This window comes from Ogataea philodendri, assembly GCF_020536065.1.
Source record: "Ogataea philodendri strain CBS6075 chromosome Unknown scaffold2, whole genome shotgun sequence".
Classification (NCBI taxonomy): domain Eukaryota; kingdom Fungi; phylum Ascomycota; class Pichiomycetes; order Pichiales; family Pichiaceae; genus Ogataea; species Ogataea philodendri.
Genome location: NW_025764020.1, coordinates 553,523 through 581,030, shown reverse-complemented (window position 1 = coordinate 581,030; position 27,508 = coordinate 553,523). Strand labels below are relative to the sequence as shown.

At 48.0% G+C, this 27,508-nt stretch overlaps 24 protein-coding genes and 1 pseudogene across 25 annotated transcripts; 9 read left to right on the top strand and 16 right to left on the bottom strand.

Moving 5' to 3' along the window:
• Positions 1–18: 18 nt before the first annotated feature.
• Positions 19–6,826, top strand: OGAPHI_004055 (annotated as a pseudogene). The gene is made up of 4 exons: positions 19–2,855; positions 3,225–4,070; positions 4,240–6,441; positions 6,529–6,826. Coding segments are annotated over exons 1-4 (6,183 nt in total).
• Positions 360–791, bottom strand: OGAPHI_004058 (uncharacterized protein; the record flags this gene model as incomplete). Its single annotated transcript, XM_046205095.1, has 1 exon — positions 360–791. One exon carries the CDS (start codon positions 789–791, stop codon positions 360–362), a length of 432 nt encoding a protein of 143 aa, XP_046061073.1.
• OGAPHI_004057 (uncharacterized protein) lies at positions 3,246–3,590 on the bottom strand (the record flags this gene model as incomplete). The annotated part of the gene is made up of 1 exon (XM_046205093.1): positions 3,246–3,590. One exon carries the CDS (start codon positions 3,588–3,590, stop codon positions 3,246–3,248), a length of 345 nt encoding a protein of 114 aa, XP_046061072.1.
• On the bottom strand, positions 5,018–5,633 carry OGAPHI_004056 (uncharacterized protein; the record flags this gene model as incomplete). Its single annotated transcript, XM_046205092.1, has 3 exons — positions 5,018–5,268; positions 5,365–5,496; positions 5,594–5,633. The coding sequence occupies 3 exons, from the start codon at positions 5,631–5,633 to the stop codon at positions 5,018–5,020; spliced, it is 423 nt and encodes a 140-aa protein (XP_046061071.1).
• A 204-nt stretch (positions 6,827–7,030) lies between the features above and the next one.
• OGAPHI_004052 (uncharacterized protein) lies at positions 7,031–9,130 on the top strand (the record flags this gene model as incomplete). The annotated part of the gene is made up of 1 exon (XM_046205089.1): positions 7,031–9,130. The coding sequence occupies one exon, from the start codon at positions 7,031–7,033 to the stop codon at positions 9,128–9,130; it is 2,100 nt and encodes a 699-aa protein (XP_046061068.1).
• Positions 7,762–8,046, bottom strand: OGAPHI_004054 (uncharacterized protein; the record flags this gene model as incomplete). Its single annotated transcript, XM_046205091.1, has 1 exon — positions 7,762–8,046. One exon carries the CDS (start codon positions 8,044–8,046, stop codon positions 7,762–7,764), a length of 285 nt encoding a protein of 94 aa, XP_046061070.1.
• OGAPHI_004053 (uncharacterized protein) lies at positions 8,284–8,733 on the bottom strand (the record flags this gene model as incomplete). Its single annotated transcript, XM_046205090.1, has 1 exon — positions 8,284–8,733. The coding sequence occupies one exon, from the start codon at positions 8,731–8,733 to the stop codon at positions 8,284–8,286; it is 450 nt and encodes a 149-aa protein (XP_046061069.1).
• On the bottom strand, positions 9,111–9,836 carry OGAPHI_004051 (uncharacterized protein; the record flags this gene model as incomplete). Its single annotated transcript, XM_046205088.1, has 1 exon — positions 9,111–9,836. The coding sequence occupies one exon, from the start codon at positions 9,834–9,836 to the stop codon at positions 9,111–9,113; it is 726 nt and encodes a 241-aa protein (XP_046061067.1).
• Positions 9,837–10,192: 356 nt separating this feature from the next.
• On the bottom strand, positions 10,193–11,305 carry OGAPHI_004050 (uncharacterized protein; the record flags this gene model as incomplete). Its single annotated transcript, XM_046205087.1, has 1 exon — positions 10,193–11,305. One exon carries the CDS (start codon positions 11,303–11,305, stop codon positions 10,193–10,195), a length of 1,113 nt encoding a protein of 370 aa, XP_046061066.1.
• An 857-nt stretch (positions 11,306–12,162) lies between these two features.
• Positions 12,163–12,471, top strand: OGAPHI_004049 (uncharacterized protein; the record flags this gene model as incomplete). Its single annotated transcript, XM_046205086.1, has 1 exon — positions 12,163–12,471. One exon carries the CDS (start codon positions 12,163–12,165, stop codon positions 12,469–12,471), a length of 309 nt encoding a protein of 102 aa, XP_046061065.1.
• A 38-nt stretch (positions 12,472–12,509) lies between these two features.
• Positions 12,510–14,003, bottom strand: OGAPHI_004048 (uncharacterized protein; the record flags this gene model as incomplete). Its single annotated transcript, XM_046205085.1, has 1 exon — positions 12,510–14,003. One exon carries the CDS (start codon positions 14,001–14,003, stop codon positions 12,510–12,512), a length of 1,494 nt encoding a protein of 497 aa, XP_046061064.1.
• Positions 14,004–14,107: 104 nt separating this feature from the next.
• OGAPHI_004047 (uncharacterized protein) lies at positions 14,108–16,162 on the bottom strand (the record flags this gene model as incomplete). Its single annotated transcript, XM_046205083.1, has 1 exon — positions 14,108–16,162. One exon carries the CDS (start codon positions 16,160–16,162, stop codon positions 14,108–14,110), a length of 2,055 nt encoding a protein of 684 aa, XP_046061063.1.
• Positions 16,163–16,274: 112 nt separating this feature from the next.
• Positions 16,275–19,388, bottom strand: OGAPHI_004045 (uncharacterized protein; the record flags this gene model as incomplete). The annotated part of the gene is made up of 3 exons (XM_046205081.1): positions 16,275–16,751; positions 17,338–18,316; positions 19,111–19,388. 3 exons carry the CDS (start codon positions 19,386–19,388, stop codon positions 16,275–16,277), a joined length of 1,734 nt encoding a protein of 577 aa, XP_046061061.1.
• Positions 17,317–18,627, top strand: OGAPHI_004046 (uncharacterized protein; the record flags this gene model as incomplete). Its single annotated transcript, XM_046205082.1, has 1 exon — positions 17,317–18,627. One exon carries the CDS (start codon positions 17,317–17,319, stop codon positions 18,625–18,627), a length of 1,311 nt encoding a protein of 436 aa, XP_046061062.1.
• OGAPHI_004044 (uncharacterized protein) lies at positions 18,712–19,542 on the top strand (the record flags this gene model as incomplete). The annotated part of the gene is made up of 1 exon (XM_046205080.1): positions 18,712–19,542. The coding sequence occupies one exon, from the start codon at positions 18,712–18,714 to the stop codon at positions 19,540–19,542; it is 831 nt and encodes a 276-aa protein (XP_046061060.1).
• Positions 19,543–19,559: 17 nt separating this feature from the next.
• On the bottom strand, positions 19,560–20,534 carry OGAPHI_004043 (uncharacterized protein; the record flags this gene model as incomplete). The annotated part of the gene is made up of 1 exon (XM_046205079.1): positions 19,560–20,534. The coding sequence occupies one exon, from the start codon at positions 20,532–20,534 to the stop codon at positions 19,560–19,562; it is 975 nt and encodes a 324-aa protein (XP_046061059.1).
• A 98-nt stretch (positions 20,535–20,632) lies between these two features.
• On the bottom strand, positions 20,633–21,271 carry OGAPHI_004042 (uncharacterized protein; the record flags this gene model as incomplete). Its single annotated transcript, XM_046205078.1, has 1 exon — positions 20,633–21,271. The coding sequence occupies one exon, from the start codon at positions 21,269–21,271 to the stop codon at positions 20,633–20,635; it is 639 nt and encodes a 212-aa protein (XP_046061058.1).
• On the top strand, positions 21,078–21,320 carry OGAPHI_004041 (uncharacterized protein; the record flags this gene model as incomplete). The annotated part of the gene is made up of 1 exon (XM_046205077.1): positions 21,078–21,320. One exon carries the CDS (start codon positions 21,078–21,080, stop codon positions 21,318–21,320), a length of 243 nt encoding a protein of 80 aa, XP_046061057.1.
• A 42-nt stretch (positions 21,321–21,362) lies between these two features.
• OGAPHI_004040 (uncharacterized protein) lies at positions 21,363–22,874 on the top strand (the record flags this gene model as incomplete). The annotated part of the gene is made up of 2 exons (XM_046205076.1): positions 21,363–21,877; positions 22,190–22,874. The coding sequence occupies 2 exons, from the start codon at positions 21,363–21,365 to the stop codon at positions 22,872–22,874; spliced, it is 1,200 nt and encodes a 399-aa protein (XP_046061056.1).
• A 122-nt stretch (positions 22,875–22,996) lies between these two features.
• On the top strand, positions 22,997–24,496 carry OGAPHI_004038 (uncharacterized protein; the record flags this gene model as incomplete). The annotated part of the gene is made up of 1 exon (XM_046205074.1): positions 22,997–24,496. The coding sequence occupies one exon, from the start codon at positions 22,997–22,999 to the stop codon at positions 24,494–24,496; it is 1,500 nt and encodes a 499-aa protein (XP_046061054.1).
• OGAPHI_004039 (uncharacterized protein) lies at positions 23,227–23,703 on the bottom strand (the record flags this gene model as incomplete). Its single annotated transcript, XM_046205075.1, has 1 exon — positions 23,227–23,703. One exon carries the CDS (start codon positions 23,701–23,703, stop codon positions 23,227–23,229), a length of 477 nt encoding a protein of 158 aa, XP_046061055.1.
• A 1-nt stretch (position 24,497) lies between the features above and the next one.
• Positions 24,498–25,067, bottom strand: OGAPHI_004037 (uncharacterized protein; the record flags this gene model as incomplete). The annotated part of the gene is made up of 1 exon (XM_046205072.1): positions 24,498–25,067. The coding sequence occupies one exon, from the start codon at positions 25,065–25,067 to the stop codon at positions 24,498–24,500; it is 570 nt and encodes a 189-aa protein (XP_046061053.1).
• Positions 25,068–25,180: 113 nt separating this feature from the next.
• On the top strand, positions 25,181–27,059 carry OGAPHI_004035 (uncharacterized protein; the record flags this gene model as incomplete). The annotated part of the gene is made up of 3 exons (XM_046205070.1): positions 25,181–25,720; positions 25,875–26,273; positions 26,589–27,059. The coding sequence occupies 3 exons, from the start codon at positions 25,181–25,183 to the stop codon at positions 27,057–27,059; spliced, it is 1,410 nt and encodes a 469-aa protein (XP_046061051.1).
• OGAPHI_004036 (uncharacterized protein) lies at positions 25,325–25,829 on the bottom strand (the record flags this gene model as incomplete). Its single annotated transcript, XM_046205071.1, has 2 exons — positions 25,325–25,685; positions 25,774–25,829. The coding sequence occupies 2 exons, from the start codon at positions 25,827–25,829 to the stop codon at positions 25,325–25,327; spliced, it is 417 nt and encodes a 138-aa protein (XP_046061052.1).
• On the bottom strand, positions 26,309–27,508 carry OGAPHI_004034 (uncharacterized protein; the record flags this gene model as incomplete). The annotated part of the gene is made up of 1 exon (XM_046205069.1): positions 26,309–27,508. The coding sequence occupies one exon, from the start codon at positions 27,506–27,508 to the stop codon at positions 26,309–26,311; it is 1,200 nt and encodes a 399-aa protein (XP_046061050.1).

Here is a 27,508-nt window from a genome sequence, read left to right as displayed (position 1 = left end):
AACCTAATTTGTATTGTTATGTCTGTCCCCGTTCAATTGAATCAGGCGCTGGAAACCCTGTACGGGAACTCTGCGCCTGGCGTTAAAGATCAAGCGAACGAGTATTTACTAGCGTTTCAACGGTCTGAGGAGGCGTGGCAAACTGCGTTCAATATTTTGACCGATCCCTCGTCTTCGGTACAGGCCACCGTCTTTGCTGCTCAGACGCTCCGTTCAAAGGTTCAGTACGACTTCTCGCAGCTTCCAAACGAGCAGAGGTCGGCATTCAAGTCATCGCTGCTCCAGCTGATGGTGGCGTACTCGGGCAAACAAAAACTCATCATCACACAGCTTTGTATTTCGCTGGCCAACTTTGCACTTCAGTATTTGGAATGGACAAACGCGGTGGAAGAAATCATCTCTACATTGTCGGGACCATCCACAGAAACTCTGCTGGAGTTTCTGAAGATCCTGCCCGAAGAACTGCTCGATGTCAAGAAAACACCATTGACTGACATGGAGTTTGAGACAAGAGCACACCAGCTTCTTGGAGCAAACATCGAGTCCATTCTATACATTCTCACGACTCTGGCTAACTCCAAGGCCACCAACCCAACAAGCACAAATACCTTGGTTCTAGCATGCATCAAGTCGTGGATCATCGACATTCCTTTTGAGCAAATCCTGTCCAACTCTGCTCTTTGCTCGCTAATCTTTGACGGACTATTGTCTGACGATACGTTCGACACGGCTATCGAGTGTTTGTCCACCATAGTCGGAGAAACTGTCGAGTGCGACAACCAAGAGGTCATTATTGCTCTTTACGAACAGCTTCTCAAACTCAAACCGCTCCTGGCAGAAAGCCAGGACGATCCCGACAAGGTGGAAAGATTTACAGAGCTGTTCTCGACGGCTGGCGAGTCTTGGCACGTCTATATTGCCAAAGATCCATATAATTTCAAGCCGTTGGTGGACATCATCTTGCAACTCACAGCATACGAGGAAGACCTGGACGTGGTGAAGTACACGTTCAAATTCTGGTACGACCTCAAGTCGTTACTGACATCAGAGGCCCGTCGCGAGGCCCGTGTCTGTTATACGGAAACATACAGTCAACTGGTGGAAATTCTGATCAAACACTTACGGTATCCAATCACCTCCAACTCGACAGATCTCAAGGATCTATTTAATAATGACAAAGAAGCAGAAGACAAGTTCAAAGAGTTCCGCTACGACATGGGCGACGTTCTAAAGGACTGCTGTGCAGTTATCGGGGCCCCTGCTGCATTGAACATTCCTTTCCAGATTTTGCAAAACCAAATGAACTTGCATACACAGGGACGTCAAGTGATGTGGCAGGAAATAGAGGCTCCTTTGTTCAGCATGCGTGCCATGGCCAAGGAGGTCGGAACCAAGGAAAACAAGATCTTGCCACAGATCATGCGGTATCTGATTCAGCTACCGGAGAATCCAAAGATCAGATACGCTGCCACGTTGGTTCTTGGTCGGTACACGGAGTGGACTGCCAAACACCCTGAACATTTGGAAGAACAACTCAACTACATCACCACCGGGTTCCAACAACAACAAAACATGGAGATCATCATTGCTGCTTCCCATGCGCTCAAGTACTTCTGTATGGACTGTGCGTCGTTATTGAGCAATTACTTGGAGCAGCTGTACAGCTTCTACTCCAACGTTGAGAACTCTTTGGACGTGGAGTCGTTGTACGACATCACCGAGGGAATCGCACATATTCTACGTGAGGAAAGAGATAACGACAAGTTGTACAACATCACCTTGATGTTCTGGAAACCAACGTTGGAGAAACTGGATCAGTACTGCAACGCACAGCCGTCCAACTCGGCCGAGCTGGATAAATTGGATACACAAATAGCAGACACTGTCGAGATCTTGACGATCTATGTGGACGCATTGAAGCCAAGAAGCTTTTCCAATCCGAGCCATCCTATTGCCAAGATCGCCATGGAGGTTTTGTGGCCTCTTGTGTTACGCCTGATCCAAACACACGGCAGGTCCGTCAAGGTGAGTGAACGGTGCATGAAACTTGTCAGACGGTCCCTGCAGAGCTACAAGACCTATCTCCTTCCTGTTGTGTCGACCACGGCCGAGATGCTTGTTTCTGGATTTGAGAGTTACCGCCATGGGTGCTACTTGTGGGTGTCTGGTGCTTTTATTAAGGAATATGCAGCTGAGGAAGACGTCTCAGCACAAATCAAGGAGGCAGTTTGGGGATTTTCCGTGCAGCAGACAGGAAACTTTATCAAGATCTTCAACCAACTTGGAGAGCAGGAGATCTCCGAATACACCGAGCTGGTGGAGGACTTTTTCAGGATGTGCAACGACATCTTGATGTTCTTACCTGTCCGACTAATAGAAAGCAATCTGGTGGAGCCTGTTTACGGCGTTGCGGTTAAAGGCCTCCAGGCATATTACGAACAGGGGACAGTTTCGTCCATTCTGCAGTATCTGGTTGATTTCTACTCGTGGGGGTTTGAAGCACCTCCTGTGTCGATGATTGAAGATATTCCAGACGGGCTGAAATTCAAGGTTATTAATTTTGCAGTCAGCACTGGCGAAGAGGTGCTGACGAAGTTGATGGCCGGACTGATCTACACGTTCCCAAGCGACTGTTGGCCCGAGGCTAACGAATTATTGGTGAAAGTTGTCAAGTTGAGCACGTTGGAAGGCGGGTCCAAGGTGGGTCTCGGGTGGCTAGACCGGGCTATCGTGCATTTGCCGAACGGCAGTGTGAGCGACGATGAAAGGCTGAAACTACTCCGCACTGTGGAATCTGCAATCAACTCAAAGGATTTCAGACGTGTAAGAACAAGTGTCCGCGATTTTGTGAGCTGGTACAGACGCCGAAATGTCGACAGACGCAACAATTAAGACGATTTGTACAGGTTGAGCAATGCGAGTTATTTTTTCCCAAAACGGCATAGCATTCGATTTACGGTGCTAGGTGTGCATTGTTTGCCCGGTCTGGGGAGTTTTTCTGTCCAACACCGACAATGAAACTTCTGGCTGGCCAGCCCGAATATCGACTAGCGAATGCATCAAGGCTATTATTTTCCTATTAACGAGAACAAGATGCTGTGTGTAATATGCGATGCTGTGCTAAATTATTCAATACAGGTTTCCCGGACAAGTAATGTATATAAAAGGTGATCTATCCAAAAGTTTACCGTATGGAATTTGATGAATATTACAACTGCTGATAGAACTCCTGACGGCGTGGAATTTCAGCATTTCCAGGCAGACTTCTTTAAAAGCAGATCTTTGTCTGTCAGTACTGTAAATTCGGCCGATGTTGCCCACGAATATTCTTCCAATCCATCTCCAACCAGCGTAAGCAGGCGAAGCTCAGAGGAAAAAGTGTTTAACGGACTTGCTTCTCCTTTGCTCAACTTCCCCAACCCCTTTGGAAAACTCACCAAGAAGCTCAAGAAGAGTGTGCCAGCGCCTATCGTCACCTCTTCGCGCAAAAGTGCCTCTGAGTCCGGTTCGTCGATCATTTCGATTGCCACCGGTAATACCTCGCCGCTAACGTCTCCATCCACCAAGCTCAAGTTGCTCAGTCCCGGCATTCCTGCTGCTCCTCAGTTCCAGCCACCGAGAGCCCAGTCCATGCCCGACATTGCTGACGAATACTTCCAGAAACACCAGCAAAAACCATCAATTCGCCCGCCCAAGTCCAACTCCATTTCTGCATCTGTCGCTACCGACTTTGAGAGTCTCTACTCTTTAGAAGAGAGAAACAGCCATGTATCGCATCCCGATCATCTTTCGTTCCATTCGATAGCGAGCATCGACGCCCTGCGAGCCACCAATCTGGAGCAGAGCTCGTTGATGGGTGCGTCATCGGCCCTAACGACCCAGCATGAAAACCCGGGCTGGAGCGTCAAGGACGGGGTGCTTGTTGCTGCCGAAGACAGCCACGATCCACTAGAACACAACGGCAACGACGATGCAGAAACAGAAAACGACCCCGAATCCCATCAAGGCCCAGTAGAGGACCTGGTGGAAAACCTGGTTGCCACAGACGTTCTGGAACGTCTCAACCTACAGTAACGAACATAGACGACCAATAGCCACTTCTGGAAAGCGACTATTTTTTGCTACATAGAATTTAACGATGTTTTTTTCTCCACACTTTGGCTGTGCAAATCCGATGGGCCGGACACCGGTCACGAGAACGTCACGGGCACCCCCTGAGCAATGACCTTGTGTCAAGAGTTTAAATACTGGACAAGGACACCACTGGTTGGTTCCTATGTCTACTTTCGAATACCAACCTAGTCTCAAGAAGCTTCCAATCCCTGACTTGGAGGAGACCCTGGAGAAATATATCCAGGTGCTTAAACCCTTGCAAACGGAGAACGAGCACTCGCAGACCGTCGCCAGCTGTCAAAAATTTCTGCATACGGTGGGGCCTGTTTTGCAACGCCAGTTGGTGGAGTATGCCAAATCTCGCGATTCTTACATTGAGCAGTTCTGGTACGACTCGTACTTGAACTACGATTCTCCTGTGGTTTTGAATCTGAACCCGTTTATCATGCTGGAGGACGACCCCACGCCGCTCAAATCCACACAGGTGTCGCGGGCAGCCAGTCTCACCACGTCGAGTCTGCGGTTTGTGCGTGCTCTGCGCAAGAACGAGCTGAGCGTGGACAAGCTGAAAAACGGGGCACCGTTGGATATGGACCAGTACCCGAAACTTTTCGGGTCCAGCAGGGTCCCGACCCGCACAGGGTGCGTTCTGCAAACAGACACCCAGTCCAGACACATTGTTGTGCTCAGCAAGTCGCAGTTCTACTGGTTTGACGCCCTAGACGACAACAACGACCTGATCCTCACAGAGCTCGACATCAAACTCAACCTGCAGAGCATCGTCGACGACTCCGAGACAACAAGCGTGCAAGACATTGCCAAGTCCAGTTTCGGAGTGCTCACCACAGAGAACCGCCGTATCTGGGCTGGTTTGCGCGAGAAGATCGTCAACGACCCGGTCAACTCAGAAATCCTCAAGATCCTCGACTCGGCGCTGTTTGTGGTGGTTCTCGACAACGTCGAGGTCGGCTCTGACCTCACACGCATGGCCAAGAACTTCCTTTGTGGCGAGTCGCGCCTCGAAAACGGTGTTCAGATCGGAACCTGCACCAACCGGTGGTACGACAAGTTGCAACTGATTGTCACCAAAGATGCCAAAGTCGGCATCAACTTCGAACACACGGGCGTGGACGGCCACACTGTTTTGCGGTTTGCCTCGGATATCTATACGGACTCGATTCTAAGGTTTGCACGCACCATCAACGTGAACTCTCCGTCGCTGTGGAAATCTGTTTCTCCAGACCCTGCTACCAGGGACCCTGCCAGTTTTGGCAACGTGATGACGAGTCCGCGCAAGCTTGAATGGGACCTTACCACCGAGCTGTCGCTGGCCCTGCGGTTTGGCGAGACCAGACTCAGCGACCTGATCCACCAGAACGAGTTCTCCACGCTCGAGTTCAGGTCGTACGGAATGGAGCGCATCAAGAAAATGGGCATGTCGCCCGACGCTTTTGTGCAAATGGGTTTCCAGCTGGCATACTACGCTCTCTATGGAAAGATTGAGTCCACTTACGAGCCATCAATGACCAAACAGTTTCTGCACGGACGAACAGAGGCCATCCGCACTGTTTCGTTGCAATCGAACGAGTTTGTCACCAAATTCCTGGACGAGCACGTGAGCGTGCGCGACAAGGTGAAGCTGCTCAAGGATGCGTGTGCTGCGCACTCGGCACGCACCAGAGACTGTTCCAAGGGTCTGGGCCAGGATAGACATCTGTATGCTCTTTTCTGCATCTGGAAGCGGTACTACGGCGGAGAACCTCTGGGAGCCGCTTCCGACTCCGACGACGAGAACACCCTGAGCGACCTGGGCGACCTGATAAAAGACACAGACCTGTCGGACGTGCCGTCAATCTTTGCGGACGCCGGCTGGGACAAGCTGAACAACACCATCATCTCCACGTCCAACTGCGGCAACCCATCTCTGAAACTGTTCGGGTTCGGCCCGGTGTCTGCAAATGGATTTGGTCTGGGCTACATCATCAAGGACAACTCGATCACCATATGCGCTTCTTCCAAGCACCGCCAGACGCAGCGGTTCATGGACACGCTTAACAGCTCGTTCCTGGAAATGGAGCAGGTTTATGTCGAGTCGCTGAAACCGGACGAAGAGGCATCTTTCGGTCAGGAGGTGGTCAACAAGCTGCAGGACCTGCGTGTGGGCCGTACCAGACCGGCCATCATCCGTTTACTGGGAGGCTACGACTCGTTCGAGGTGGACAGCAACTCGGATCTGATCAAGTCGCGCGAGCACTCTCCCGAGCCACCATTCTCGCGCCACAAAGTGCTCACCACGAGAGATATCGGCAAGAAATTGCGTCTAGCCGAGTACTAACGACCTATTTATTACATGTATATGCTATTAGGATTATTTATTATGAGCAAAGAAATATTTTAGTCTGAAATATTTATGAGTCTGTTCCGGAACCAGTTTGAGTTCCCCATCATTCTTGTCAAGAACCTGCCGTACGAGGCCAAGTCGGCCGAGCTGTACGAGATCTTTGGCCAGTTCGGCAACGTGCACGAGATCCGTGTTGGCGCGGACAAGGAGCTCAAGGGACAGGCTTTGGTGGTGTACACCAACTACAAGAGCTGCCAGACCGCTCTGGAGAAGCTCAAGGGGTTCAATTTGAACGGGCGGTACATTGTGTGTTCGCTGTACCAGGTGGAGAAGAGCACCGCGCTCGAGCTGCGGGAGAAAATGAAGAACTAGTGCGCTATGTAATAACGAGGTGATGTTTAGGACCGGCCAGGCAGTAGATTCGGTGTGATGGTGGGGAGTGTTGGTGGAGAACTCGCGACAAAATGCCACCCCATCCATCACCTAAAAGACAACCCCATTGCACCCACTGTCTGGGTTCAACTTGACGGCTGTGCAAAAAGTAAATTTCCACGGTAAAACTCTTGCACTGTGATCATGTCGTTTGACGATTTCATGGACTCCCAGAAGGTGGTGTACGAGCTTGCAGGGGATGCTTTGCAGACAGATGAGCCCAGTGTCCCTGTTTTCTACACCGAAGGTGTCCCCACGAACGCAGAGATCCCGTTTGTTCGTCTGCTGAACGGGAACGAGCCCGAAGAGAACCAGCACCGTCGATACGAGCTGTTCTGCGCGAACTGGAGCAAGCAGCACGCCTCTATTTCCCGAATTCTTGCCGCCGCGGATGAGCACATGTTTGTGGAGCTAGACCAGTTCTTCCGCGTCCAGGATACCCCCACCGTGTTTCTTGGCCAACCAAGAAACGTCAGCACAGCCTTGCTCAACCTAGGCCCCAACATCTCGAACCACTCGCTGCTACTGGACAAGGTGTGGACACATCTGGACAGAGAGATTGCGAATGCGATAGTCGTGCGGCTGAGCAGCAAGGTTTGCAGCACGGTGAGCTTCACGATGAAGATCCTGGCTACGCAGATCACCAGGGGACTTAAAACCGAGCTGGACCAGGCCGCAGACGAGGCCGAGGCCGAGTCCGACGCTGATGATGCGATGAGCGACGCCGATGAAGACGAGACCCAGTCCCGCGTGTTTGACATGGACTCGTTGATGGAGAAAGTTTATGCCAAGGAGAAAATACTCATAGTAATGGTGGAGGACGCTGACTCGTTCCCCACGGCGATTCTGACCCCGTTGGTGAAACTCATGTGGGACTACAACAACGCGTACGACTGGGCCATCAAGCTGGTCATCGGCATGTCCACGCCGTTCGAGATCTTCCAGGAGAAGCTTCCAAAGCTCACTGTGCGGTACTTGCAACCAAAGTACTTTGAGATCGACAATTCCGATACGGCAGTCACGCATATCATGGAGGAACTGCTGTTCAACATCCACGACCCGTACAACTCGCTGATTTTTGACCCCAAACTGGTTCTGGAGTTCCTCAAACTCAAATCCAGAGTGTCTACTGCGCAGTTCATCAACAGCATCAAAATCATCTACATGGGCCACTACTTCAGCCAGCCACTAAGTGTCATGTGGACGAACGACTTCACAAAGACAAAGCTCAACTCGTACGTATTTGACGTGTTCAAAAGACTGCCGTCGGTCAGAAGCTACAGTCAATACCTGGATAAAGAGTCAGCACAGCATTTCCACAAACTTCTTCTGACAGACAACGACGAGGACCTGGGCAAGCTGTTAAGAACCAGCATCAACAAGCTGATCCTCTGGCGCTACGAGATGAAGACGTTTTTTGATCTGCTAAATTTTATGCAAGAGTATTTCCTTGAATCATCAGTGTGGACCCAGAACCTGGATCTGTTCAGATTGACGTTCCAAAACGTGCACTTGGACGACCCGGACAAGAACCTGGACAACTTTGAGTTTCTCCAGCCCTTGTGGCAGGGCATTTCCAAAGCAAGTTTGCATGATATCAATTCGTTCGTGAAGACAGTCATGGAGGACGAGGACTTCGGGCCCATCTTCCAAGAGTCCCAGCTCTGGAAGCTGTCGTCAAAAACCGAGGTGTCCAAGCTCGTCTCCACGCTCAATAATGCATTTTTGCAACACTTGGAGGACCTCGACCTTAATAAAATCCCCTTCAGAGAAATCTGTTGCGTCGACCTCTCTGCAATGGACCTCCTTTCCAACTCGTTCAACCCGAAAATCCGCGAAACTTGCATCGACTCGTTGCTAAACTCGCAAAACTATCTGTTCAACACGATGCATTCCGATCTGAAGCAGTTACACCCTGAACATCCCGACATCAAGCTGTACAAGCTGCTAGAACCATCCGTCATCGAGCTGTTCAAACTGTCTAGAGAGGCCGGTGTTGTCTCCAACGTGTACGACTTCTACCAGGTGTTCAAGAGCTCGCTGCCTCGCGAACAGCTGGAGCCTGTTTTGCAAGAAAGAACTCGGCAGACCGGCATCCAAATCGAATGGACCGACCTGAACTGGGACAAAATGACTCTGAGCTGGTTCTTGAAGAGTCTTGCCGAGCTCCAGACACTCGGGTTTGTGCGTGAGGTGAAGAATAAAAGCGATACGCTCGAAAAGCTCATCTGGAAAGATCTGTAAAGCCCCCGAAATATAATGAAGTTCTCTGTATTGGTTTGGGCGAGGAAGTGTCGAGCTCCACGTCGTCAAACAGGTTGTCGTAGTCCGAGCTGAAGAAACTCTTCCTGATCTCGTTGTTCTCGTCGTCCTTGGTTATGAACTCGGTACCAACGATGGTGAACCCGACACGCTCGATGACACGCGTTTCCACCTGTTCCTGACGCGATGGAGTCCCGAGTGTGCTTTTGAGGTCGTCTGTGTCGTTGTATGTGTCGCCCAGAGCGAGTTTCTGGTCTGGGTTATCGTTGTCCTCCAACGATAATGCTTGGAGTGCTATTTTGTAATCGTCAAATGCTGTGTCTAATAAGGTAGTTGTGTCGTTAGTATCCATATCCAGGATCTCCAGAACCGTGCTGGAATCGGCTGTGATGTCTGCATCTTCGCCGTCGCTGTCTTCTTCGTACACGGTTCTATGTTTAGATCGATTCAGAGGCAAATTTTCCTTGTCGTCGGGTTCACCGTGACCCATGGCTCGGCTGAGCTCTGAAGGATCAATAACCATCGACTGTCGCTTGCTTGCCCTGCTGCCAGTACCTGCGCGAGATGACACCTTCGCTCGCGGAGTCTTTATCTCTTGCTGGATTGCCTTTTCTGGTTTTTCCTTCGACTTGGTCGAGCCCCTTATCGGACCCCAAAACGAACGCCTGATCGAAGATTTGGTCGACATAGTGTTCCTCTTTCAAGCGCGTTAGACGAAATGTGGTGTGTAGCCGCTGTGTCACAATCTATTTAGTCTGAAATTAGATCTAGACCATGTCTTAGAAAACAATAGATATCTGTCAGGACTATAATTTGTGCAAATCCAAAAACGCGTGCCAGTCAATCACTTGCAGTTACGAGACAGGGCAAAAATATCCACCGCCCCGCTGGCGGCGGAAAACCCCGTGCGCCTAATCTTTTTTTTCCCTCCCTACAATCACCGGCCGCAGCTGGAAAAATCGACACTTGCTTAAATTAAAAGATTAGTATACATCTATGTATGAAGGTTGCCGACGAACAAAGAGCCCAGCTCTTCGCCCGAACTCACAAATTCACATCCAAAACCAATCCAATATCGTCAACGTTCTTTTCCGCAAGATCCTCCAAAAAGGGGAGCAAGTCTATAAGCTCACAATCGTGAGTGTCTGAGAACCAACTCGAAATAGGAATCGAATGCTGTGGATGGAAAATGTAAGAGGCTGGCGAGTTATCAATGATAATCAGGTCTTTCAAAGGTCTTCCCATCTGGGACAAGTTCTTGATGTAGTTTCCTTGGTAGTTGTAGCAACTCTCCCGGAATAACCTATGATGAACAGATTTGTGCACATCCAAAATATCCAGTAATGGATCACCATATCTCGAAACAGAAGCGGTGAACACAACAACCTCGTATAACTCACCACATCGTTTCAAAAACTCGTCCACTCCGGGACGCTTGATCACGTAAACGTTGTGTATTTGGTTCTCGATCTCCACTGGAATCACAAAGTCGGAATGTCGAATGTACTTGAACGACGAATGCACAAGAGTCTCATCAAGGTCAAGAACCAAACACTTCTTCCCTTTCAAATGGGCTGGAGGAGGATCCAAAAGCCAGCCCGACGATGCAACAACCTGGTCGGTCTGGATTCGGGTGAGGTCCAAGTCTTCAAAATGGTCCTCGTCCATAGGTTCGTCTTGGTACAAAATTTCCTCATCCTCCTCTTCATTCTGAATCACCTCTGCCTCCGGTGTCTGGGTCAAGATTCCCGTGTCTGGCACCGGGTCCATCGATCTAGGGATGGCCTGTTTCTGAAGAATTTGTGTGTTGGTATCTGGAGACTCTTGAGCGGCATTTAGCGTCTCGTCGTCTTTCGAACTATCTGTTGAATCTTTCGAATCGGTCAGCTCCGTGACCGCATTTTGTTTAAATGCAGCATTTTCGTTGTGGTCCGAAGGAATCATTCTCGGTTGTGTCGAGTGTTTCTTCGAGTTTGAGTCTGGTTCCTGTGTGGCAGACGGCTTGCTAGAAAGTTGGGAGTTTGAAGGTCTGTGACTGAGAGCCTTCTGTAAATTCGATTGAGTTGCTGTAAGTTTTGGCTGGTTTGATATCAGAGTTTCTTGCCTCTCGGCTTTTTCGTTGTCAAAACAGCAGAGTAGTGCCGACAAAAACGACATAGCACTGACCAGAGAACCTGTTTCTCCTTATGCAAGACTCTATAAAATTGGCTGGCCAGAAAAACTCGGTATAAGACGTTATTCCCAGTTAAAAGAAAATAAAGGAACACACTGGGCGCTCTTCAAATGACTGGAAATAAGTATGAACTAACTGAAGAGCCAATTATGTCAGGTGTGGCAAGCAATTAATAGCACTTTTTGCACCCCGCCAAGTCCAAATTGCTATATCTTTAAAATCCGTTTCCTTTGTTCGGATAAGAGAAAATTTGAGATATTTCTTCAAATAATCCAGGTTGTAACGAATCTGTATAGTTGGTGCTTTGTAAATTCTACCACCTGTGATAAAAAAACAAAAGCGCAATAGCTATTATTGTATTAGTCAAACCCAGCTGGCTAAAGACAATTCCATCAACTGTCTAACCTTCTTGCCTTTTTTTTAATTATATTTCTTTGGTTGACGCACGAGCTATTTCCAGCCTCTAATTACCAAACTTACCCGGCTACAATATCACCAGATGCCATGGGGCTATTCCCACTTGCTACACATGCTTGCCGACAACCGAGCCTTAACCTGTGTTTACTAAATAGTCTAGAATCGGCTAATTTGATAGTTCGCCTTATACAAAGCCATATTTGCCTAGTTTATTCAAGCTGTTCTAGCACCCTCCATATTACAAATTGATGCTTACTAACTTTTTTCCAAACTGTGTGGCCAGAATGCCGATATATAAAGAGCACAAAATCTCGAAAGTAAATTTCGAATGTATAGTTTCTTGGTACTAATTGTTCTTATTGTACTGTTCAATCGAGTTCTATCAACAACTACCGGTTCATCCAAAGAAATCACACACAACAATATGAAGGTTATCGAATCTGCTGACGAGTTCAAGTCGCTCACCTCTGTTTCCAAACTTGTGGTCATCGACTTCTTTGCCACTTGGTGTGGCCCTTGCAAAATGATTGCTCCATTGTTGGAGAAGTTTTCTGCTGAGTATTCCGACTTCGACTTCTACAAGGTTGACGTTGATGCTTTGCCAGAAGTCGCTTCTCAGTGGGACGTCAGCTCTATGCCTACCATCTTGTTCCTCAAGGACGGTAAGGAAGTTAAGAGAATCATTGGTGCTAACCCATCTGCCATCAAAGCATTCTTGGCTTCCCAGGCTTAAGTATTATCCCGTCTAATGTATTAGTAAGATTATATCCGCTAAACCCCAACTTCAGCAAAGAGCGCGTCCAAATCAAACTCTTTGGCCCATTCTTTCACCACCGTAGTTTGTTCAACCTTGGCTGGCGCAGACAGTTTGCTCACACTGCTGATGTTCTTGGCCTCTTCACGCGGCTGTGGGACCGTCCATCCCACAATCTTGCCGTCTCTCCAATCGTTCAGAACAGTCACTCCAGCAGAGTGCAGGTTAGGAATACCTCCTTTGCCCAAACGACCTTGTTTTCTAGCGATGTGGATCAGCACCTGTTTTGCGAACTCGTCCAGGTCGGAAGATGGCAATGGCGGCAACTGGTAAAAGTTCTTGAATCCATCAGCCATTTGTGTGTTCTTGGCCAATCTTTTGAGCAAAAGCTTAATTGGAGGAAGAGGGTCCTTCACTTGTTTAGGAGGAATTGAGTTCAGAAGAACCAGTTCGGCCTCCTGAAGCTGCTTGTTCTTCTTCTTGGTGTCTGGGAACACAATTCCTGGAGAATCGAGGATCTTGAGCTTGTTGTCGATCTTGACCTCTCTCAGCGAAGTAGTCACACCAGCTTGGTTTCCAACAGGACAAACGTTGGAAGATCCACCGTGTCTGGAAGTGAGCGCATTGATAACAGACGATTTTCCAACATTAGGATACCCTATCACACCAACAACAATTGCTCTCTTCAAGTTCGATTTCTGCGAGTAAGATTTTAATGCTTGTAAAAGTGTAGATGCAGAGGCAGCTTGGGTCAACTTACGGTTGAACGACTGGGCGTTGGTAGAACCACTGCTTGCCTTCAAAGGAATTGTTGGGAAAGACTGCTTCAAGTAGTCTAACCAGGTCTTGAGGTTGTCTTCTGGAATCAGATCCACCTTGTTAACCACAAAAATCAAACGTTTAGACGAGTTCTGCAAAACAGCCTCCTCAACTTTCCGCGACCGCGTGGCCTCTGGATCCCGCGCATCCAGAATATACAACACAACATCCGATGCCTCAACCACAGACTTGAAAATCTTGTCAAACTGCTTTCTGGACTTCTCCTGTTGAGTATTGGCTTCGTCATCGCTCACAGAAATTTCGTAGTCAACCACCTCGAGATCTTCCTCGTCCATTGGTTCCTGAGCTGTTTCGCCAGAGAATTCCTCGGCCGCCTTTTCGGCAGACTCAAGCAAAGCTGCCAGGTTGTTTCCCTCGTCAGCTTCCATATCCTCGTCGTCTTCGCTCATCATTTCCTCCTCATGGCCCTGTAATTGCTCCAGCTTTCTCTCGGATCTCTTTCTTTGTCTTTCCTCCTGCTCTAGTCGCTTGGTGTCCTCAATTTGCGACAGTAAACGGTCTTTATATGGGAAGCTGGCAGGAATACCAGGGTCCTTCTTGTGCTTGGACTTCCATGTGACGTCCTTCTTCGACTGCTTCTTTTCCTTTCTACGTTGAGCAGCAGCCTTCTTCTTAATTCCTTCCCGCATCCGGGTGGATGTCCGCTTTGAGGTCGGCTTCTTAACACGCATGTCCTGTGTAAGATAATTTTTTCAGATCTAAAATTTTTTTGCTGATTTTTTTTCTAAATCAGCTATCTGCGTCGATTGGGTCTATCGACGCGATTCGATTGTAACTAGTCGCTGGTTTTGCCCTTTGCTAGAGTTTTGAGCTCCAACTGGGACCCGCCAGTCATGCTTAACGGTTGAGGGAACGGAACAGACCGGCCGGGCGACTCCGACCGTTTTATGTACTTGTTGTACTTCTTGCCCATGAAATCGAAAGTAAGACCAGATTTGTCGCCGTTAGTGCTGATCTTGCCAGGAAGAGAGTTGGCAGAGAAAGACCGTCCAAAGTGCGGAATATCATTGAGCGTGTCTGACAGATTGACATTTGAGCGCGTTCTCAAAGTGCTGGTATTGGCGGGGATCGATGAAGAAGATGTGCGTCTTTGCAACCCTGGTAAATTGTCGTCTTCGTAGATTGCAGACTCCTCGTCTGACGAGGTGGTTGGGTGTCTCAGGTGCTTTACTCTGTTGAGGATCTCGGAGTATCCTTGTTGGAAAAATCGTCTAGTTGAACTCGCCTGGATATTCTTGATATTGCGTCCTTTCAAAAACTTGAACGAAACGTGTTTCTTCGTGTACAATCCGTAACTCAAGGCACCAAAGAACAGCAGTCCAATCATGAAAACAAAGTATCCTTGCAACGATTCCTCATTGGTTGAACCCAGAATCGGAGCTGGGGAAATGTACTGGACTGTCTCACTTGGAACCACTCCCACGGAGCCACCGTCGTTGGTAGGTATTTGAGAAGACGCATACAAAACGATCTTTCCCAGCGTCCACGAAAGCTCTGCTCCGTCGATCTGGTTGGCACTTTGGAATGGAATATGTTCTGTGTCTTGTTTGTTGAGCTTCTCAATTTCGTCGTTGCTTAGATCGTCCTTTTCAAAACCAATACGAGGTAACTCAAACCCTTCATGAAGAACGTTGACCACCCAACTTGCTTTGAAACATGAGTCTCTTAAGATAGGTTCTGGGATGTTGCTTCCATACTGGTTATTCCGGAAATTGGTCTCTATCTGCTCCCATTCTGTCTCGCAGAATTCCTTGAGTCTTTCCTCAAACTTGAGAAAATTATAAGCTCCTCCCATGTGGAACACATCGTTGGCCGTGTACCAGTACTCACTCACACCGACAAATTTGTCCTTCTCGAAATCGATCTTTGGTGCATGAACACCGTTAAATAAACATGGATCCTCTTTACACGGCAAATGCTTCAACAAAAGAGGATAGATGTGTTTCAAACACGTTTTGTAGTCTCCTTGGCCTGTGATCTGATACGTGATGCCGTTCAACTCTTGTTCGATCTGCATGTTTTTTGGAGAACATGGATCAAATAGATCGTACTTGCTATCACCGTCAGAATCATAGTTCAGGCCTTCTGGCAAGGTTCCAATCAGGTTCTTCAAATGCCGTTTGCGCGCCTCGTTAGCTCCAAAACCCAGCCAGGTGGACACGAAAACAGACCAGTCCTGCGACTCTCCGTTGATGTTTCTGAGCCTCACTTTATACAGATCGTCCTTATGTTGCTCGATATCCTTCATGTCCGAGGGAACAAACGCTATCTGGGTGGATGCTCCACCCATATCCATAAATCCAAACGAGTCATGGTCTGTGATTGATGCTTTCGAGTCGTAATTATTCAACTTCCCCTTGAGATAATTGAGACCAATCCAGCCATAAAGTCCCTCTGTTTCTCCGTCGATGACCTGAACGTGGTCCTCACAACTGTCGATCTTGAAATGTGTGTGTTCTTTCAGGGCCTTGCAAACCTTTTCCAGCACCTTTTCGCGCTTTTGTTGTGGAATTAGACGCATCCCTGCCGTGGCTTGAATAAAAATAGGGGTAGACGAGAGCTTATCCTCAGGGATGATCTGCTCGGCATACTCAACCAAAGGCTCAAAATGGTCCTCCCAAACATCGTTTGGATGGTCTGCAAAAGTAGATAGTCCCTTGGATATCTTGTAGGTCCAATTGTCCTCCTGAACAATCTGAGGAACAGAGGACAATATACCGTCATCCTTGGACTCTTTCTGTAATTCTTCTGGATCTTTCCATTTGTAGATCTGAATCCGCGAGCCAGAAGAGCCCGAATCAACAACTATCCCGTAGTTGTCTGAAACCATTTGATAAAGAAGTTAACAACAAAAATCTCAAAAATATATATTACCAATATTAATAAATCGCACGTCTTGCAGAATGCTACCAAATCAATTAAATGCTTTCATTAATTACTACTTATTCGCGGAAAGTCCATAATCCATCGCCTAAGTAATGGTATAGCTCGATTCCCACGTCTTTGTTAATGGTCTTAATGTCGTCAGTGCTCATCAATAGTTTTCCCACGGCTAACGCGTGCTCTTTTCCCTCGGCGTAGATCGCCACCGTGGTATCCTTGGGTATGTTTTCGTCCGGCAGTTTTCCGCCCTTGGATGTGAGACCGGGACACATAATGTTTGCTCCGGAAAGAACGAATTTGATGGCTCCCCGATCGACCTGGACTCTAGGGAACAGCGAAGGGTATTTGTGGACCAATCTCAATGCAGGAAGCAGCTCGTCGAACTTCTGGTAGAACAGGACCTCTCCGTCCACCAAATAGAGCTGGATTTTGTCCTCACACTTGTAGTGCATCACAGTCGACTTCTTTGGCACAAGCTCGTCGATGATGGACTCGAATCCCGGATACTGTTCGACGAACTTGGTCTTCAAGCCTCGCTGAACCGAGGACTTGAGGTTGGAACGCGTGTGGACGTCGTCTTTGGAGAATTTCTTAAACATTTATGATTCAAAGAGACTAATAAGGTTTTCAAAGCACAAGAACCAACAATAAAAAAAAAGCATGGCAGGATCGACGCTATAATTTATCGTCGATCGGCGTGCCACGTAATACTAAGGGGTACCACGAGTTTCAGGTGGTTTGTAGGCTGAGCGAGTCGCAAGGAAGACCAGATGATCCCAGTCATCTACAAAATCGACAACTATGCGATCCTGGTAATCTTTCACCGCCCTCCACAGCGTTTTCCCCCAGTAAATTCACCCATCTCAATCTGCACCATTATTTAAAAGGAACGATCAGAATTTTAAAAAAAAATAGCCAGCTAAACAGAAAGCTTCTTTTATAAACCTCGTGTCATTTGAGTTATTTGAACTTAGATTTTGCGGTTGTCCATTATCATCTTGGACTCCACACAAATACAAACAAAGTTCATTGCTTTAAGATCAGAAAGACCTGAAAAACTGACAGTTTGCGAGAAACCACTTGTTGCTTACATTCGCTGATATGAGCAAAGCCTCGCCTTACAGAGGTATTAACTCGACCTCGTCGTCGGTGTCGCCTCGGTTCAGAAAGCTGTCCATTTTCGTCGGACTCGTGTTGGGTCTGATTTTGTTCAGATTTTCGACCGGATGGTCTATCAACACAGAAGACCAAATCATCTCCGAGGCACTCAACAACTTTTACAGACTTAATCCTAAATCCCGCGGTGCTAATCCATATGATGCTGCAGTGACCGCAGACAGACTTGCTAAATTCTTCCCATTTGACAACAGTGCCAGAAGAATCGAAAAGAACATCTGGCAAATGTGGAAAGTTCCATCCACCGACCCAGATTTCCCGCACAGAGAGCTGGTTAACAAGTGGAAGAACGAGAACCCAACCTACAAGTACAACCTGCTCACAGACGAGCAGATTTTGGAGGTTTTGAAAATCCGTTTCAAGGACACCGTTCCTGAGGTGTTGGAGGCGTTCGAGATGCTCCCAAACAAGATTATCAAGTCCGACTTTTCTAGATACTTGTTGATTTTCCTGAACGGAGGAGTCTATGGAGATATTGACACGGACTTGCAGAAACCGGTCGATGCGTGGTTCGACTCTGATAGAAATGTGGGTTTCGTGGTGGCTGTTGAAGAGGACATTAACGTTGAGAACTGGCAACACTACATGACCAGAAGAATCCAGTTCGAACAATGGACATTTAAGGCCAAGGCCAGACATCCTATTCTCAGAAAATTGATTGCCAAGATTGTGGAAACCACTTTCCAGGCCAAGAAGAACGACAAACTGCAGGCATACTACAAAGATTTCAAGGGTGTTGACAGATGTTCTTCCGTGGACATTATGGAATGGACCGGACCTGTTGTTTGGACTGACACCATCTACGCTCACTTGAACTCTATCGAGAGTCCAACCATCGTTGATATTGACCACCAAAGAGACATTGTTGGAGAGCTTTACGGACCTGAAACTGGAGAAGGAGACGTGATATCTTGGAGATTCTTTGCTGGTTTAAGAGCTCCTGTCATGATTGACGATGTTGTTATTTATCCAAGAGCTTCTTTCAGAGAGGACAAGGAAAACAACTGTGGAAAATACTGTTATGTTAACCACCATTTCGGTGGTTCTTGGAAGAACAATGGTAAGGGTGAAATTAAACCAGGTATGGAAGGATTTGAAGGAGACGATCCTAATGAAATCGAGCAACTCAGAAAGAGTGACGTCAGCAAGAGAGACGTCATTCCTGGTGAGCCTGAACAGGAAGCTGCTCCTGTCAAGTTGGCCAAAAGATGCTCGCATCCATACACTCCTTACTGAATCTTTGTAACTCGTCTTATGTAAGCATGGAGTGAAAATGTCTTAATAAAAAAATCACCATTAAAAAGTTTTCAAGTTGGTAACATGTCGAGTTTAGTGTTCAAGCGGCTAAGTTCGTCGGCCATTTTGACGGGCTTGTCCAAGAGACAGCTTGTTTCTCCTATGGCCATTCCTTTGATTGAGAGCGAGGCTCCTCTGCCATTCAAGAGTCCCGAGGCTCGCAGACAACGCAAAAGACTTTTGGACAGACCGGGTCTTATAGGTGTCAAGCGTGGTATGACGCAGTTCTACGCCCGCGATGGCACCCGTGTGCCTGCTACGGTTCTGGAAATCGATCAGCTGGAGGTCATCTACAACAAGACTTTGGAAAAGGAGGGATATTATGCTGTTCAATTGGGATACGGATACAAGTTGAAGAACCAAACCAAATCGATGTTGGGCCATTTCAGAAACGCCAAAGTTTCTCCCAAAGAGTGTCTTTACGAGTTCCAAGTGAAAAGCGAACAGGGGCTTCTTCCGCTTGGCACAGAACTCAAGGCTGACCATTTCAAGCCAGGACAAAAAGTCGACATCATTTCCAAATCTAAGGGTAAAGGATTTGCCGGTGTGATGAAGAGATGGAACTTTTCTGGTTTACCAGCCTCCCACGGTACATCTCTGGCACATAGAAGTGCAGGATCTACAGGTATGAACACTACTCCCGCAAGAGTCTTGCCAGGAAAGAAGATGGCCGGACATCTTGGAGACGAGCTCAACACCATCTTTAACCTTGAGGTTCTGGACGTGAACGCTGAGAAGGGCTATATTTTGGTGAAAGGGTGTGTTTCTGGCTCGATTGGTTCGTACGTGCGGATCAGAGACGCTTTGAAAGAATACGGATCGCACATCTTACAGGATAAAAAGACCGGCAAATAAAACATGTATATATTAGATCAAGCATTCAGTGTTTTTTGAACAATCAGGTTGACTAGACTGATAGGATACGCGGGTCCGTGGCCATGGCACACTTCTTTCCCACGTAGTTGTTCGATGATGGCCGGGATGTTGAAATCGACCTCGTCGTTCTTGGTAGCCAGTTCGTTCAGGTAATCCCAGACAGCAGCCACAGTGAGTAGGTCCTGGTCGTTGTGGTGGTACTTCTCGATCGCATATGACACCCCGTCAACCATGGAGTGGGGCGCTTGTATTGGTGTTGGCGTTTCGGTGTGGCTGGTTTGGTGCTGTTGCGGGTCGATGATGGATTTGATGAACTCCTCACGAGTACGAGGAAAATCGAACTTGTGCGCACCGGAGCCCAACTTAGGGGCCTCGACAATGTTTGCGTTCTCGGATTTGTGGAGGAGCTCGTTTTCAATCCCCAAAAGCGCATTTCTCTGCCTCAACTGCTCGATCTCGTTGAGTAGTCTCTGTTTCTCGGCTTCCGATTGTGTCAGTTTGGCAGACAGCTCTTTGAGCTTAACTTCTTTACGTTCACGAAACGCCCGTTGCGCGGCCCTGTTCTGCGCCTTCCTCTTCTCGGCCATGGTGGCCTCGTCGGCGGCGTTTTGGGGGGACCCGGACGTTTCGTTAGTTCCTGCTGACGAAATTGGTCTTTTGGCTGTATCTTTGTCCTGCACAAACACCTGTTCCCAGATGCCTTCTCCCACGTCTTTTCTCAGCTCTTTTTCTGCCTTTTCGCACTCCTCGTGCATGTTCTCGGTAATGGGCATGTCGTAGCTATGTTGTGCAACGTTGTTCTGGAACTGTTGCTGCTGTAAAATATGTTTGTCAAGAACCTGGGGACTGCTGAAAGTGGCAGAACCGCTGCCTCCGTTGGATCCCAGTCCAGAAAGAGATACAGATACTTCAGAGTTGTCCGGATACGAGTACTGTTTCCAAAATTTCGGCGAGTCCGATCTGACGTCCATTATGTTCAATTAAGATATATTTTTTTATGCTTTAATTCCTATTCATTTTTGTTCTATATATACAAATAATAGCCAAGAGCCAGGAAAAACGGTTTCAATCATTTCACCTTCTTGTCCTTCAGCTTGATGGTCTCGCCATTGAGGTAGATTCCCTTTCCCTTGTATCTTTCTGGTGGATGCATGTTTCTAAGTTTTGCAGCGAAAAGATTCAACTTTTGCTTGTCACATCCTTCTAGTATCAATAGCGTTTGTGTAGGAGCCGTGACAGTGATGCCTTCCGGAACCGGCAGACCTTGCAAGTCGCACTTTCCGATCTTCATCTTGACCCATTTCACCCCGTCAACCTCCTCCAACATCGCACGGTATCCTGTTCCCTGGAATTTGAGTGTAGAGGTGTGACCCTCGGTGACTCCAACAACGCCGTTATTCAATAGCGCACGCATTGTTCCCCACAGTTGTTTTTGCAACTTGTCCTGAGGCTGTTCCACACGGACGTCGACCTTGTCACCTTCCTTGTTGAGCTTCACAAAGCTTGGAAGCACGATGTCCACTGCTCCCTTTGGACCTTTAACAGTGACGAGCTTGTTCAGCTTCATGGATTTCGCGCCCTTGGGCACATACTTCGGAACCAGCAGGTCCATGAACTCGAACTCGACCTGCGGGGCCAACGACACGGGCGAAGACCCAACGTGCGACAACACAGGCCGGAAAGTGGAGAACCGTCGAAGAAAAGACATGGTGATGAAAAACGATGAATTTTTGATTTCTTGTTGGTGTATGGATTAGTTGCAAGATGAAAAAAAAATTTACTCCCTAGATATATCAAGCATGGTGAGGAAACTGAAGCACCATGAGCAGAAACTGCTCAAGAAGGTCGACTTCTTGGACTGGAAACAGGACCAGGGCCACAGAGATACACAGGTTATGCGCACGTACCACATCCAGAACCGCGAGGATTACCACAAATACAACAAGATCTGCGGAAATATCAGAAAGATTGCAAGAAAATTGGCACTTTTGCAGCCCAACGACCCGTTCCGCATCAAACACGAACAACTGTTACTGGACAAACTGTACGGGATGGGTGTTCTGGCCACAAAGAGCAAAATCTCGGACTTGGAAAATAAAGTGACAGTTAGTGCGCTATGTAGAAGAAGGATCGGCGTGGTGATGTGCCGGTTCAAGATGGCAGAAACCATTTCGGATGCGGTGAAATTTGTCGAGCAGGGTCATGTGCGCGTTGGACCCGATGTCATCACCGATCCTGCGTTCTTGGTGACCAGAAACATGGAAGATTACTTGCAGTGGACCGACGGATCGAAGATCAAGCACAACTTGCTGAAGTACAAGAACAAGATCGACGATTTCGACCTTAGTTGAGCAAAGGCGGAATTTTATTTAGCCGGCTCATCACAGGAGCAGATCACCTCCCAATTAGGAATTTTGCATGTAGTCAGAAAAAAGATCAACTAATTAAGCAAGGCCATTATCTGGGCTTATATAGTGCCACTATTGGAAACTGTCTTTTGACAGACGATGACGAATATAAATCTCAGTTATATGCTGGTGAGGGTCGTTTTGCTACTGAACCTACTGGTTAGCGTTAGTTTTTCGCAGCCAATAGATTCAAAGGGGGAGACGCAATTTCTGCCCAGTGCGGAGGAGATCCTTTTCAGTTTCGACTCTTATGAAGACGACAACATCAACGTTTTTCTCAACACATACACCCTGCGCGACGGATACTACCACGGGCCAGGGTCGGAGGATTCCGATACCCTGAGCCGGCTGGAGATCATGGTGAAAAAATACGACTCGAATCGGATCCTAAGCAATATTTTGTACCAGGAGCTAATTTTCAATTTGAGCTCTGTTGATAGACCTCCAAAGAGCGAGTGTGGATGGTTTGGCTGTGGTAGTAACAAGGTGGAGTATGTCGATATTGAGCCGATCAAGATCAGCAACAAGGTTTACGACTACAAAGATCACCAGCTGGTGAATGTGCGAATATTATACTACCAATTGGTGCATTTTGGAATTCAGGTTGGTTTTTACGGCTCCAAGTTTGTGGTGGTGGTGAACCACATGGAGGACGAGATCTTCTTGGCCAACGAGATGAGTTCCGAGTCGGAGGAACATCCGGGCTGGTCCCGGGTGATCGAAGACCACGAGTCGTGGATCATCACCATCTTATCGATGGTTTTTCTAGCCATGGCAGCAGGAACGATGTACGTTTTGGTTTTATTCAATAACCTGCTCACCAACAGGGCCTCGCGCCATAAAGGCAGAAACTGGACAGACGACGAAAAACAAAGACTTATCCGCGAATTTTTCAAGCGGTGATGTGATTATGGACTTGGTATGGCTTTTAGTGGTTTTTTTGGCACGGTAGAAAATTGCCGGCCCGTATCAGTTTTTAGTTAGAAAAATATCAAACTAAGGTACTCTATTGTTTGTTTGTGAAGATGGCTGAAATTTCGCTTTCTGAGATTCCCGCTGCCGTGGACGAGCTTCGGACGAGCTTTGTTAGTCGTCCTCGCCGTTCTACCCAATTTGTCAAAACCCAATTGCTCTCGCTGAAGGAGTCTGTCAAGAAGTACCGTTCGGAGCTGATCCAGTCGCTGGTGACGGATTTCAATCGGGCCCCACTGGAGACCGTGATTGGCGAGTTTGCGCCCGTTGAAGGTGAATTGACCTATTTGATCAACAACCTTTCATCGCTAACGGCTCCGGAATACCCTACTTCAAAACCGTTTGCATACGCAGTTGTTCCTATTCGTCTGGAGAAAGAGGCTCTGGGAACGATTCTGATTGTGTCTCCGTTCAATTTCCCGCTGCTGTTGTCTCTGAGTCCTCTGGTGGGCGCCCTAAGTGCGGGAAACAACGTCGTGCTCAAACTGCCATACGACAGATGCCCCACCTTCTGCTCTGTACTGACCAAAGTTCTGTCCGAATCGATTGATCCAGAGGTGCTCAAGATCGTCAATGGTGGACTGCCAGAGTCCAAGGCCCTGCTCGAGCAGAAATACGACAAGATCATGTTCACTGGCTCCACCTCCGTTGGCAAAATCGTCCATGCCAAGGCCGCCGAATCGCTCACCCCAACGCTGTTGGAACTCGGCGGAAAGTCCCCAACGTTTCTCACGGCCAGTGCAGACCTCGAGGTTGCCATCACAAGAATTCTATGGGGTACTTTCTTCAGTGCTGGCCAGGCATGTACTTCCCCGGATTATCTGCTGATTCAGGACACTATTTACGATAAGGCAATCTCGACGATCTTGAAGCTGGCTAAAAAGGACTGGCAGTTCGATGAGTCTTCGGACTATACACACATCATAAACGCCGACTCTTACAACCGGCTGACAAAGCTGCTGGAAACCACCAACGGACAGACCATTTTTGGCGGCAAGTACGACGCAAAGACCAGGTTTCTAAGCCCCACCATCGTCGCAGACGTCGATTGGACCGATCCGCTGATGAAAGACGAGGTTTTTGGACCTATTCTGCCTGTTCTGAAGTACTCATCGCTCGAGAAAACCGTTGAGGAGGTGCAGAAGTTCCACGACACCCCGTTGGCAACCTACGTCTTCTCCAACAGCCAGCAGGAAATCGACACAGTGAAACGGATCCGGTCTGGAGCATTGCTCATCAACGACACCATGATCCACCCTTCGATCTTCACATGTCCGTTTGGCGGGGTGGGCACCTCGGGGATGGGCGCCTACCACGGCCAGTACTCGATCGACACATTCAGCCACAAGAAAATCGTTCTCCAGCAGCCAAAATGGTACGAGGCCCTGCTCAAAGACAGATATCCACCGTACACACAGGGGAAGATCGATAAGCTATCTTTGGTGTTCAGGATTCCGAACGTCAAGACGCTCACTAGCGGTCATTTCCAGGCAGCTGTTGCCGTGCTGCTGGCTGTCTTTATTGGATTTTTCCTCGGAAAACGCCACGCGTAGTTTATTCTTTATGTTCACTCATTTCAATGTCATCCAAATCTATGGTTTCGACCATTTTTTTCTCGTTGTCTTCGTTCAGCGGTTCTTGCGTAGTCATCTCGACGTCGGGCGCGGTCTGTTCCTGCTCAACAGGAACCTCAGGAATGTCTGGCACCTGGATATCTTTGAAACCTGCAATTTTATCCAATCTGTCAACCTCCTCGTTGAGCTTGTCCTGGTTGACCCAGACGGCCTTTTTGTTGATCTGAATAGGTAGCAGGTCCAATTCCTCTGATTGCGAGTTGACCTTGTTGTTGATGGCCTTGATCTCGCGGTTAAGCCCCACAGCAGCCGAACTGAGGTCTCCATAGAAGCCAGAAACAGCTGTTTTAAACTCGTCCGACTTGGCAATCCCCTCGCGCTTGTGGTCCTTCAACAATTCCAGCGTGGTAGACAGATTGTCCAGCATGGAAACCAGCTTGACATCGACCGCGTGAAGCGACTCGAGCCGCGACTGAATATACGAAACGTCTCTTCCCGACATCACCCGTGCACCAGAGTAATTTAAATTACCAGTTGCCAAAAATCCCATCCTCGAGCCAGATTTACGCAGTCACGGCCCCAAGTGCACCCTCACACCGCTTTTTTAGGTCTGGTTTTTTGGAAAATTGAAAATTTTAATCAAGCTTTTCATACAATATCAATATGGCTGACGAAGTTGTTGAAGTTTTAGTGCTCAGAGGAACCTTGCACGGCCACAACGGCTGGGTGACCTCCCTGGCTACCTCCCCATCTAACCCAGATCTCTTGTTGTCCGCTTCCAGAGACAAGACCCTGATCACCTGGCAATTAACCAGAGACGAGAACAACTATGGTGTGGCCAAGAAGGCCCTCAAGGGACACTCCCACATTGTTCAGGACTGTGACATCTCTGCTGACGGAGAGTATGCCATTTCTGCCTCGTGGGATAAGACCTTGAGACTTTGGAGACTCAACGATGGTGCTTGTCTTGGTAGATTTGTTGGTCACACTGCCGATGTCTTGTCTGTTTCCATTGCCGCCAACTCCAGACAAATTGTTTCTGCTTCCAGAGACAAGTCTGTTAAGCTGTGGAACACTCAAGGTCAATGTATGGCCACCTTGGAATCGCACACCGACTGGGTCAATGCCGTTAGATTCTCTCCATCCACCGACGAGTCTAAGACTTCCACTGTTATTTCTGCTGGTTCTGACAAACTTGTTAAGGTAAGTTGATTATTTTACAATTCCGATGACATGATGTTATACATATTTGCTACTTCAGACGGAGAAATCCGAGTGAGACACACCAAATATCACCAAGATCTCTGATCATTGAGAATTTGTCAACTTTTCATGTTTTTTTACTAACGTTTTTTAGGCTTGGGACTTGAGAGACTACTCTCTGGCTGCTGACTTTGTTGGTCACACCGGTTACGTTTCCACCATCACCATCTCCCCAGACGGATCTCTGTGTGCTTCTGGTGGTAAGGATGGTACTATCATTTTGTGGGAGATGAGCTCCAAGAAGAAGACTTTGTACACTTTGCAAGCCGGTGACGAGATTAACGCTCTCGCTTTCTCGCCTAACAGATACTGGCTCTGTGTTGCCACCTCCAGCTCCATCAAGATCTACAACCTGCAAGAGAGAAGCTTGAAGGATGAGCTCAAGCCAGAGGTTGCTGCTGGTAAGACTCCAGAGTGTGTTTCTCTTGCTTGGTCCCACGACGGCCAGAACTTGTTCTCTGGTTACACCGACAATGTCATCAGAGTTTGGCAGGTTATGACCTCGCAGTAAGTAATATAAACTATGTTTTAGATTTGTGGTAGCTGTATCGTTTCGCTGTCGATCTTTTCGATCACCTGTAGCAGGCCGTGGTTCGTAGCCAGGTCTCTGGCTTCTTGGAACAGTCTGTCTCCGTCAGAGCTTCCTTTCTTGATGATTCCGAGAGAATATAGTGACATTGCTCGGCAGACGGCAGATTCCTCGTCCTCGCCCTGGTACTCGTTGATGATTGTGTAAAATAGTCTTTCGCTCATTGTGCGCGCTTGCTGTGCTCCCGTTTTGTCTTTAGGCGACTCGCTCTTGAAATAGTACGCCGAGGCCAGGTTCAACAGCTCTGTGCTGATCTTGATTGGCTCCAAGCCAGAAACTTTGATGAATAGGATGTTGGACTGGAGCAAGTTGATTGCATCGTCTTCTCTTTTGGTGAACATGGCCAATGTGGCATACAGGTCCCGCGCCCGAACCAGATCCTCCATGTACCGCGGCCAGGCTATGTCTCCCGGGATGTTTTCCTTGATGAACCGGCGTTTCGACAGCCACGAATCAATCTTCAAAACCTCAAATATGTCCATGTCACCTTCCACCTTCAATGCAGGAACTTTATCCACCATCTGCTGTTCCGTGAAAACCATTCTGTCCCATAGTTCCTGCATCGCCAGCAGAGTTTCTCCCGGCCTGGCAAGTGTGGCCAGCCGCGTGCTGACAATCAAATCCCGCTGGATCACCTGGTCTTTCCATTCCTCAGGAACTTCATTATTAACTAGCTTTGCAAATAGATAGTCGCTAAGTCTTTGGTAAACGTCGCGTTGACGGTCCACCATTTCCAGCAGTCCGTACATCTCTGCGATCTTCAAAACGATCCCCGTGAAGCGCGGGTCCAAATTGTCCATGTTCTCCTTTCTGCATTGTCTTAGGGCATCTTGGTAATGGCCCAGTGCTTTCAAATAGTCGATGTTTTTGCTCGTCTCGAGCCAAAGCCCTTTTCTCAGATGTTTGCTCACCTCTGAGCTAAACGGGTTCCATGGTTGCCACAGATATAGCACTCCTGATGTTCCAAGAAGCACCGCAATCGAGGAAGTCACTATGGTGGACCATTTGCGTCGTTTTTGTTGCTCCTGCAAATTCTGTTTGAACTTGAGTTCCTGTTTCTGCTGCTGGTTCATGATCTGACGGACCTGGAACACGGCCCGTTTAAATTTCAAGTTCTTTCCCAAGGTATATCGGAACAT